The sequence below is a fragment of the Loxodonta africana genome, chromosome 3 (genome assembly GCF_030014295.1).
Source record: "Loxodonta africana isolate mLoxAfr1 chromosome 3, mLoxAfr1.hap2, whole genome shotgun sequence".
NCBI classification, from domain to species: domain Eukaryota; kingdom Metazoa; phylum Chordata; class Mammalia; order Proboscidea; family Elephantidae; genus Loxodonta; species Loxodonta africana.
The window spans coordinates 45,354,278-45,365,696 of NC_087344.1; the positions used below are offsets into that span (position 1 = coordinate 45,354,278).

Below are 11,419 nucleotides of genomic sequence, written 5' to 3' on the forward strand. Positions count from 1 at the left end.
CTTCAGACAAGGATTGGACTGGAGTATGGGATAGACAATGATACTGGTGAAGAATGAGCTTCTTGAATCAAGTAGACACATGAGACTATGTTGGCATCTCCTGTCTGGAGGGGAGATGAGAGGGTAGAGGGGGTCAGAAGCTGGCTAAGTGGACACGAAAAGAGAGAATGGAGGGAAGGGTGTGCTGTCTCATTAGGGTGAGAGCAATTAGGAGTATATAACAAGGTGTTTATAAATTTTTGTGTGAGAGTCTGACTTGATTTATAAACTTTCACTTAAAACACTACAAAAATTAAAAAAAAAAAAAAAGGCCAGACTTAGCTCCTGAAGCAGCTACAAAATGAAATGACCAGGCTTCACACACTGGTACTTGGAAAATGAAATGTGATCAAGGAGTTCACTTTTAAAAATTGATAAATTTTTTCTGTGGTAGCGTCTGGTGGAAGATAATGGAAATGTTTTGAGAGAAAGGATATGCCAGCCATTTGTTGTAGGAAATCTAGAAAAGGCAGCATAGTGAGGTTACCATTTTAGAAGAGTAAGGAGGAACGTATTGAGCAGGGAACCAAGTGTGCAAAAACTCAAGTTGAATCAGGTGAGCTGTATAACATCTGCAGGGAGCTAGTTGTGATGGAAAATCCACCCTGCTGGGGTGTCCATGGTGTTGTCCCAACACTGAGAAGGGATCTGAGAGGGAGAATGTTGGGCAGAGTTGGAGCTGATCTGTATAATGCTGCTTTTGAACTCAGTTCAGTAATTCAGATGCGACTTCAGGAACTGGAAGTTATAATGTCAACTAGGGGTTGTGGTTTTTTACCAGCAGGAAAAACAGGTATCAAAACAACTTTAAAAAAGAGTTTATGGGTGTCTATTAAATTAAGCATCTGGTTGTTATTTAAATGTAAAGATTTATTTTCAGATGGAATTTTGGAAAACTAACAAACGGTAGGATTGTCTGGCTTTGGTGTTAAAAATCGTTCACTTTTACTGGAACATCCACTAGGGATAACCCTTTGTTCTATTTAAAATAAGGCTCTCCCAGATATGTTTGTGACTTTCCTGAGGCTCAACAGAAATAGATTTTATGCAGTTTAGATCTCTTTTAATGTGAAGACTGAAGCTTACAAATTACTACGCGTTTGCTTCCTGCTCCCATCATTGACTGACAGGACAGCTTACTTAGTCTTTCTTTTTTCTTTCAGTTTCTATCCATACTCATTTATCCCTTTCATCTTAAACCGTTTGATTGATCTCACTATTTTTATAGGCTGAGGCAGTATTGTCAAAAGCTAGCACAGCTGAGTGCTCTTTGGTGATGGTGGGGGCAGAAGAAAGGAGGGACCTACCTTTTCTTCCTGGGAGATGAGTTCTCTGTCATTAGAATTTGATAAATTTAAAGTGTTGGTTTATGTAAGAGCCTGTGTCATTACTGACAATGACAATACCTGGACCAAGGTAACTTTAGCTTCTTTTGAACGATTCCCTCTTATCTTTCCAACCTTAGGACCTTTTACCGTTTTGAGGCCGTGTGGGACAGCTCCCTACATAACTCCCTCCTCCTCAACCGAGTGACACCTTATGGAGAAAAGATCTACATGACTTTGTCGGCCTACCTAGAGGTGAGGAGCCTCAGGGCTTCAGTTGCTGCAAAATGGTCAGCCTTGATCAGAGGGCAAGTTACAGCAGAAAATGGTCAGGAGGATTTGACTTTGTTGTCCTCTTTTCTTCCTCCACATCCTTAAATCACTTACTTTTATTACACTTTGCTGACTGTTCTGATTCTGGTAGATCTGTTCCTATTCTCTATTTTGAGTCACAAGACTTTTATTAAAGCTTCAGCTTTTGAAGCCTAGTCACTATTCTTCAAAGAATGTATGATTTTTAAAGACATTGTCACCTCTTGTTTTCATAAGTTGTGGACAGAGGTTGGTAGTGATTAACAGCACAGACCATGCAACTAGCCTGTCTGAGTTCAAATCTGTGTCTGCCAGTTACTGCCAGTGTATCCTTGGACAAGGTATGTCATCTCTCTGTGTCTCAGTTTCCTCATCTATTAAACGGGGTGGTTAATAGCATTTATCTTAGAAAGCTGTTGAGAGGTCATATAAGAGTTTAGAACAGTGCTTGGCATATAATAAATAACCCGCTCCTCACTGATCGACTGTCTCTTTATCTAACATTTCACATTATGACAGTAGTAAAAAAATCCACTGACCATTTTTCACATTAATGACATAAGTCTGGCAGTAATGAACACTGAGGTGCAAGATGACAGTAACGCTGGCTGTAATGGTTATGTGTCTACTTGGCTGGGCCATGATTTTCAGTGGTTAGGCAGTTATGTAATGATGAGATTTGGCAGTTATGCAATGACATAATCATCCTCCATTTTTGTGATCTGATGTGGTCATCCTCCATTTTCACGTGCCAATTATCACATAACAGCCTGGTCTTTGGAACCTAACCATGTTGTCAAGTGAGGAGTGGGTGTTCTCAATAAGTATTAGCTATTATTACTACAGAAAAATAAATGCATCTGCAAGGGATACCACCTAGCCTTGCACATAGTTATCCATGGAGTTGCTGTTTAACTGATGAGTAGATCTGAAGTCCTCCAGCCCCCACATCTCAGACCAGCTTTCCAGATATGGCAGTGCAAGGGCTGATCATATGTGCACTACCTGCCTGTTCATCGGGGCACATTTCCTATCTGCTTTCAGCTGGATCACTGCATTCAGCCAGCTGTCATTACCAAGGATGTCTGCATGGTCTTCTACTCCCGAGACGCCAAGATCTCACCACCACGCTCTCTGCGCAGCCTCTTTGGCAGTGGCTACTCGAAGTCCCCTGACTCGTAAGTGTTTGAGACAAGTTTAGTTTCCAGTTTGCTCTTCCAGTATAGAGTCAGCACCCCTCCAGGTACCCTGGCTTGCTATTTCATGGTTAGTTTACTATCTATAAACCATTTTGGTAACTGACACCTAGAGTGCAGTGACTTGTATGTTGGGATTTAATAAAATGTTGATGGGTGGATGAATTAATGAATAAAGGAAGGAATGTTACATTGTGAACATTGCCAAAGCAATTTTGTAGGAACTAAATGTTCTTTTACATGTCATTATTGTTATCTCTAACAGATTATAACTGATATTGTCTTCTTTTTAAGATTTGTTATTCATATTTAAAATATATAAAAGTATATCAAGAATAATACAGTGAATACCTGTGCACTGCCGCCTACCTTAAAAAAATAAAATATATATTAGTGTACAATCAGAGATTCTTAAGTACCCCTTCCTGTAACTTACACCTCCCCAGAATTTGATGTTTGTCATTTCATTATAGTCTAGACTTTCTTTCCCTCAGACCTTCTCTCTTATAGTAAGAAAAGGCAAATGTTTAGTTTTCACATTTGTGTTACAAAGTTCCTAGCTTGTCATTCTATTTTATTCATCCTGTTGAAATAGAAGTGTTCAAAAGATTGAGATGAAACCTGGCTCCTTCTAGAAGCTACACTTATTAATTCAGAATAGGAAAAGAACAGTGACTTTTAAGAAATGTCTGTAGTTATATTGAAGGTAGATTATAGACCCTACAGAGGACACAGTGTTTTAGGTAGAGAGAATTGAGATTTTTCAGTTTTTGTGCTGTAAGAAATTATACAATTGTTCTATTTTTTTCTTCAAATAGCAATCGAGTCACTGGAATTTATGAACTCAGTTTATGCAAGATGGCAGACACGGGTAGTCCAGGTAAGCTCTTATGGATCCAAGAGGTGAGAGTTACCATTGCATATGTTCAGGGTATATTGTGTTGAAAAATTGGAGGGTCTGTCCATTTAGGATAGATACAAAATCTTTTAGAAATCATGTACATTTTATGAGCTAGTTTGTTAGTGGTATTGATGGTGGGAGCTACCTTTTTTAGAGGTGCAGTATGGTTTAGTTTATGACGTGCAATACAGGTATAAAAACTAAATTGAACAAGTATTGCTGGGCTATGGAATATTATTAAAAATTTGAGTGAATTAGAATTGTCTTAGAAAATTTCATAAACATTTCTCTCCCCATCTTTGCCCCAAAGATAACTTGGCATGTAACTTCACAGGTGCTGTGAAACTAGAATTTGAACCTCCAGTGCTGCAGAAGGACAAATTATTGAGTCGGAGTGGTTTTGTGACCTTTTTAATCTCTATTTGGACTGCTTTTGTTCCTCTAGCTCTGTGGATTGTAGCAGCATTTTGTATTTCTCTGCTTGTAGAACATGAGTAAGAATCTGGAGTTTAGTTTTAAACATTTGATTAGTGTGAGTTTGAGTCATTTTAGGAAATACATAGGGAAAAGAGGTCAGGTTCCCACAAGTAAGATTTAAATAAAAAAGAAGACTTTGAGTATGCATCCAAGTCCCAATAGCAGCTAATTATAGTGTCAAGATAGTTCCTTGTGGAATTCTTAAATTAACATAAATTCGTATGTTTTATGTGTAACCACTGTAATATTTAAAAAACACATGGGAAATGAAGGGGCAAAGGGCATCTGTGATCTGCTGTCCCAACCGAACTACTGCGTGTGTGTGTGTTCCTTTCCCACTGTTTTTGTATGGGTGTATTTTTATCTATTTCGAATCATAGTGTACCGAGTATTTAATTTATGTATATTTTCACCTAACATAATACCATAAGCATTTTCTCAAGTTGCATTGAAGTCTTTGTAATTATTAAAGTTCAGAGAATTGCTTTTGAGGAAAAGGGATGAACTTTTTTTTTTTTAATTGGAACAGTATCAATAAGTATTAGATTGTCATAATTTTTTTTTGTTGTGCTTTAGGTGAAAGTTTACAGAGCAAATGGTTTCTCATTAAACAGTTAATACACAAACTGTTCTGTGACATTGGTTGCCAACCCCACAATGTGTCAACACTCTCCCCTTCTCCACCCCAGGTTTCTTATTTCCGTTTGTCCAGGTTTCCTGTCCCTTCCTGCCTTCTCATCTTTGCTTTTGGGCTGATGTACCTGTAACTACGAAACATGTTCCTCATGTGTGTTATTGTTTGCCCTATAAACCCAGTCAATTCCGACTCATAGCGACCCTATAGGACAGTAGAACTGCCCCACAGAGTTTCCAAGGAGCGCCTGGCAGATTCGAACTGCTGACCCTTTGGTTAGCAGCTGTAACACTTAACCACTACACCACCAGGGTTTCCACTGTTTGTCCTGTAGACCCCTCTAATCTTTGGTTGAAGGGTGAGCCTTGGAAGTGACTTTAGTACTGAGTTAAAAGGCATCCAGGGGCCATAACTCTTGAGGTTTCTCCAGTCTCTGTCAGACCAGCAAATCTGTTCTGTTTTTTTTTTTTAAAAAAGGGGTGAAGTTTTAATTAATAAACAAAATCCCATGTATTTTGAGACCAGATTGTCTTAGCTTGCCACGTATATGACTTATTAATACATCTTGAGCTAAAATTTGAATTAGATTTTTCTCTGGAAAAAGAAATTACTTCCTCTTGTTTTAGGCATGCAAAGGAGGAGGAGGAAAATCTTGGATACATCAGTGGCATACGTGCGGGGAGAAGAGAACCTAGCGGGGTGGCGGCCCCGCGGAGACAGCCTCATCCTTGAGCATCAGTGGGAGTTAGAAAAGCTGGAGCTCCTCCATGAGGTATCCCAGGGCAGGAATGCTCAAATGCAAGCACGTTCAGGCAGGAGTCCCAAATTATCAGGCTTAAATCCCTCTTCTCCACATGATCCTGGCTTTTTAGTTTTCAGTCACAATGGGGGCATGATATTTTGTTTCTTAAGGCCTTACCGAGGTTTTTGTTTGCTGAAGAATTAGTGTTAATCTTCTCAGGTGGAGAAAACTCGGCACTTCCTTCTACTGCGTGAGCGACTTGGTGACAGCATCCCCAAATCCCTGAGTGATTCGCTCTCTCCCAGCCTCAGCAGTGGGACCCTCAGCACCTCCACCAGCATCTCCTCTCAGATCTCAACCACCACCTTTGAAAGTGCCATCACACCCAGTGAGAGCAGTGGCTATGACTCAGCAGACATTGAAAGCCTAGTGGACCGAGAGAAAGAGCTGGCAACCAAGGTGAGAATCTGTTCCTCCTTGTTGAGTGTTTTCCTGTCGTCAGGCTCTGTGAGCGAGACTTTCAGTTTTTTCATTCTCAACACCTTTCTTTGAGGGTCTCTGTTTCAAAGCATCTGTTCACACCCTGGACATAGAATTAAATAAGACACATTTCTTACCTTTAGTAAGTGCATAGACTAGTGGGACAAAGCTTAGACTGGTGGGTGACAAGAATGCGATAGGGGGTGGATAGAACGCACTGGGGGCCCGAGGAGAGACCTCCCACAGGATGCAATAGAGGGGTGGATAGAATGCAGTGGGGGCCCGAGGAGAGACCTCCCACAGAAGGTGATAGAGGGGTGGATAGAACACGCTGGGGGCCGGGCCTGAGGAGAGACCTCCCACAGAGTGCAACTTGAAACCTGACCTTTGGGGGGGGGGTGGGCAGCCAGTGGTCTCCTGTCTGACCGTGTTAGGGAGCTCATGGGGGGAGGGCCATGCGATGGAGTGGACAGATAGGCAAGGGCCAGATCATGAGGGGCCTGTGTACTGTACTGCAGAGGTTAGATTGCATCCTGGGAGTGATGTGAAACTACTGAATACTTGAAACAGGTGTTGTAGTTTAGAGATCTTGCTAATCTGTCTGAAAATCTGAAGCAGCAATCCACAGGGTGGGTTAGTGTTAAAGAAATAGACCAAAGGCAGGGAGAACTCTTTATTGCAGTAATCCAGATGAGAAATAATAAAGGTTTTTTAGCCTAAGGCAGTGATATGTGGGGTGAAGAGCAAGGGGGATCACATAGGAGACATTCAGAAGGTAGAATCCACACTCTTTGAGTAGATATAGCAGGAGTCGGCAGAGGTGCGTTGAGGGCGACTCCCAGGTGTATGATTTCTGGGCTTCTGACTGAAAAGCAACTAGAGACGTGAGAGGGTTTTCTGTGTTTTTGTTTTGCTTTCTTTTAGTAATTGAAGGGCTTCTAGTTTATTTAGGAAGTGGTGTCATACAGAACTCACAGAGATCAACGTCCTTTTTAGTACCAGGGTGAATGGAGAATTAAAGGGATGCTCCTGCATTCTTAAGCACTTTCCTAAACTATGGTTTTTATTAAGCATATGCCAGACTTCCTTGCTATATGCTTAGTGAACGGTTGTTTAGGCAACGCACAACCTCTGTCGTGGATCTCAGTGCTGTTCTCTTCCCCCTTCCCTGCCACACATTCGTTTAGCCATTGAAAGTGTATGTTCAGTTTGCACTTTTCTTTCTCTTCCCTAGTGCCTGCAACTTCTCACCCACACTTTCAACCGAGAATTCAACCAGGTGCACGGCAGCATCAGTGATGGCAAGGTGAGTGCGTTGACTCTGGTTTTCAGCCAGCATGTTGGTGACTGGTTTCTTCAGAGCCGCTCTGATCTCCTTTCCCCAGATGGTGTGGCTTTTAGGTGGCTGAAGGTGGGCAGATCATCGTATTGGAGAATTTATGACATGTCTACCGTTGTACTTATTCTAATTTTTCAGAGTCAGGACACTGGCTTCCAGAGATAAAAGTACTCATATGAATCTCTCAGGGTGATTGTCAAGTGGAAACATTTTAGCATTCCCCTGAATCCCTTGGAGAAGAATATCTTAGGAGGTAGGAAGGTGATATGTCATTGTATGACAGGTCCAAGGACTGTCTCAGGTTCTTGGTGGCATAAAATTTTGTTGCCTTCAACAAAGTCAGGTGAACAGTTTTAAGAACTTCCGAGTCATTCACTATATTCTAGTCACCTTGACCTTTTTTGCTGTTCTTCAGTCTCTGCAAGTTTATTCCTACCTCTCTGCGCAGTTGTGCCTTTGCCGGGAATGGTCTTTTTCCAGATATTCCCATGATTGATGCTCAAATATGACTGCTTTAGAGCAGCTTTCCTTAACTACCGTATGTAAATCCAGTAACTCTCTGACATTCTAATCCCATCCTGGCTTTATTTTTTTCATAGCATTTACCATTGTCTGACGTGTTTTAAAGCGCTTGTCTACCATCCCCACTAAAATACAAGCTCTGGGGGGCAAGTTCTCTGCCGTATTGTTAGGACAGAGCCTGGCACCTAGTAGGTGCTCAGCATGTTGAGGATCATTTCACTGATGCACAAAGCCAGTAGCAATATAAAAAGCCAGCCTTCACTCTTTTGTAAATGTCTTGATTCCTAATGTGGCACTCAGGCCATAAATTATTTTAAGCTTATTTTCTTGAATGACCTTCTGAAGCATATTTATAAATAAAGCAAGGTCATTTGTTGTTAAAGCCCCTTATTGCAAAGGCAGCTTGCTTCACCTGAATCTCGCATGCTGTATTCCTTTTGTTTCCAGTTGTCTGATATCTCTCCAATTGGACGGGATCCCTCTGAGTCTAGTTTCAGCAGTGCTACCCTCACTCCCTCATCCACCTGCCCCTCTCTGGTTGACTTGAGGAGCAACTCCTCAGATCAGAAGTAAGTACCCAGATTTCACTGCGAGAAGCTGATCTAAGAATCAAGGAAGATGTCAGCCTTCCTCCAACTCAGTGGTTCTCGTCGGGGGAGACAAAGCACCCTCCTCCTAGGCAGCATTGAGAAATGCGAGGGAGCCGTTTTTTTGATGTGACAGTGACTGGGTAGAGGGTGGGACCAGGGCTGCTAAAAGTTTTGCAATTCAAGGGAAGGCCCCACACAGAAGACTTACCCACCCAAAATGCCACCAGCACTGCCTTGAGAAACCAGAGGGACACAGTAGCTGGGATTCATGTCTGCCTCTTAAGCCATACCTTATTCTCTTTTGGTGTCAAGTCATTGATGACTCCTCTTCTTACCCCTTTCCACTCATTTGTCCTTCCACACCCACGCCTGCTTGTCCCCGAATCATATTATCAGACATTTCCCATCTTAGGAAAAATATTTTGATGATAACCACACACAAAAAATCTATAGAAAGAAAATTAAAGATAACAAAGCACATGGTTCATCATTATAGTCACTACCCAATTCATCATGCCCCTGTCTCCATTCGTTACGTTTACCTGGCAAAACCCACCTGGTTATCACCCAACTCTCTTACTACACCAACACTGACAGTCAGATTTGGCTGGAAAGAAATACACAGCCAGGTAATTTCATTAAATTTAAGATGCCATTGCCCATAAGACATTATTTTATGTGCCACTAAGAAAGAAGAGGAGCCCTGGTGGCACAGTGGTTAAGGGCTGCGGCTGCTAACTAGAAGGTCAGCAATTTGAATCCACCAGCCGATCCTTGGAAACCCTATGGGGTAGTTCTGCTCTGTCCTACAGGGTCACAATGAGTCGGAATCAACTTGACAGCAACAGATTTGGTTTGGCTTTTTTGGGCAAGAAAGAAAAAAAACATTGCCAACTAAAATGTGATATGCCATCGCTTGTAAGATGCATCCCAATCCCAGAGAATCAGGGAAATACAATTCCTTAGGCTAAGCTGCTCTACAAAGATACCTAATAGCACAGAGTATAGGGATTGATTTCTCACCCACAGAGCAGTCCTCATCATCTCGCAGGTCGTGGTGCAGCTCTGCTTTACATGGTCATTCAGGAGCCAGGCCTTCCGCCTTGTCTGCTCTGCCCACCATTCCCTAGGCCCATTGGTCCTCACATTTTCGCAGCATCATAATCACCTGGAAGGTGTGTGAAAGCACATACGGCTGGGCCCCACCCAGGGTTTCTGATTCACCAGATCTGAGTTGGGGCTTGAGAATTTTAGTATCTGGCTAGTTCCCAGGTGGATCTGATGCTGCTGGACCAGCGACCATACTTTGAGAACCATGGCCCTAGGTGTGGCCACATGACTAATGAGAAACAGAAAGAAATAGGGCGTTCATGATCAGGCACTTTTCTTCAGAGAGCTTCAGAACAGAATGAGAGACTGCGAGACTGTGACTTCGTGGTCATCAGTTGTCAGTTTCCTTTTTTAGCTTTGAAAGGATGACACCAGTTGAATGTGGAATTAACTTCGTGAAACCAGCTTGTATCCTGTGCTGAGCTCTCTGAAACCAGTGTTTGCAAGGCCCGTGGTGTTCAGGGTGAGGCATTGTGTGCCTCCTGGTGGGATGGCTCAATACATTATGCATTGACCTTAACTGAGCCGCCTCTTATTATTACCCCTTGCTTCCTCCTAACCTCTCTCTTTTAAAGGACACTAGAAGCCAATTCCCGAGCCTCTAGTCCCTGCCTGGAATTTGAACAGTTTCAGATTGTCCCAACTGTGGAAACACCCTATTTGGCCCGAGCGGGAAAAAATGAATTTCTCAATCTTGTTCCAGATATTGAAGAAATTAGACCTGGGTGAGTACTGTGGTGACCAAGGATGTGAGGTATAAAAAAGATAAATCGGCAAGAAGAATTTACTTTCAGCTTTTCTACAAGAGGTCATTATTATAGTCTAACGCCAATTGAATTTGAGGCAAAAGAGCTGGGGGGCTTTCTGCTCCAGTTGTAACAGAATGCCTTCTGCACCCTGGCATAGCATGTTGCTGGGGCACTTTGTGGTCCTTTGCAGCATTACTTTGGCAGGGAAGATTATAGGCCTAATAGATCATTCACCTGTTTTGTTGACTCCAGGGGCTTAGCCTAGGCCAGACATAGTTTGATGGTCATTAGCTCATGACCATTTTGTTTTGTGAGAAACTAACTTCTTTTGTTCCTGTCCTTCTCAGCTCAGTGGTCTCTAAGAAAGGATACCTGAATTTCAAGGAGCCACATTCCAGCAACTGGGCTAAACATTTTGTTGTGGTCCGTCGCCCATACGTCTTCATCTATAACAGTGACAAAGACCCAGTGGAGCGTGGAATCATTAACCTGTCCACAGCACAGGTGGAATACAGCGAGGACCAGCAGGCCATGGTGAAGGTCAGTCCTGGCTGTCCCTTGCCACGTGCGCCCTCCCCTTTTGAGAGAACCCTGTTGAGTAATGCAGAATCGATCCTTCATAATCTGGTCTCTGAGCCTTCAGTTCGAAGGGCTGAATGCCCCATGAATATGGCAGGTAGTCCACATTGCTCAGTATCTGTAGTAATTTTCTCATCTACCTGTGTCTCTTTCAGACACCTAACACTTTTGCCGTGTGCACAAAGCACCGTGGGGTCCTCCTGCAGGCTCTCAATGACAAGGACATGAACGACTGGTTATATGCCTTTAACCCACTCCTTGCTGGCACGATACGGTAAGAGCTGTTGCAGTGTTTCTCTCTTTGGCTTTTGGTTTCAGGGACATCAGCATAAATAGGAAAGGAATTATTCCTCTAAACAGGTTTAAAATAGAGGAAGGACAGGAGTGTAAGTGTGGTTGTAGGGTGGTAATGGGGCCTCTGCTT

The 11,419-nt window shown here is 42.5% G+C and overlaps 1 protein-coding gene across 4 annotated transcripts in view; it reads left to right on the forward strand.

The window, feature by feature from the left end:
• Positions 1-11,419, forward strand: part of LOC100662395 (6-phosphogluconate dehydrogenase, decarboxylating) — a 216,956-nt gene that overhangs the window by 154,041 nt on the left and 51,496 nt on the right. For all 4 annotated transcript variants that reach the window (XM_064281262.1, XM_064281260.1, XM_064281265.1 and 1 more), the window contains exons 36-45: positions 1,505-1,619; positions 2,721-2,854; positions 3,691-3,752; positions 5,511-5,656; positions 5,846-6,085; positions 7,341-7,412; positions 8,415-8,536; positions 10,243-10,392; positions 10,764-10,956; positions 11,151-11,269. In XM_064281262.1, coding sequence (XP_064137332.1) covers positions 1,505-1,619; positions 2,721-2,854; positions 3,691-3,752; positions 5,511-5,656; positions 5,846-6,085; positions 7,341-7,412; positions 8,415-8,536; positions 10,243-10,392; positions 10,764-10,956; positions 11,151-11,269 — 1,353 coding nt within the window. The remainder of the gene's footprint in view (positions 1-1,504; positions 1,620-2,720; positions 2,855-3,690; positions 3,753-5,510; positions 5,657-5,845; positions 6,086-7,340; positions 7,413-8,414; positions 8,537-10,242; positions 10,393-10,763; positions 10,957-11,150; positions 11,270-11,419) is intronic.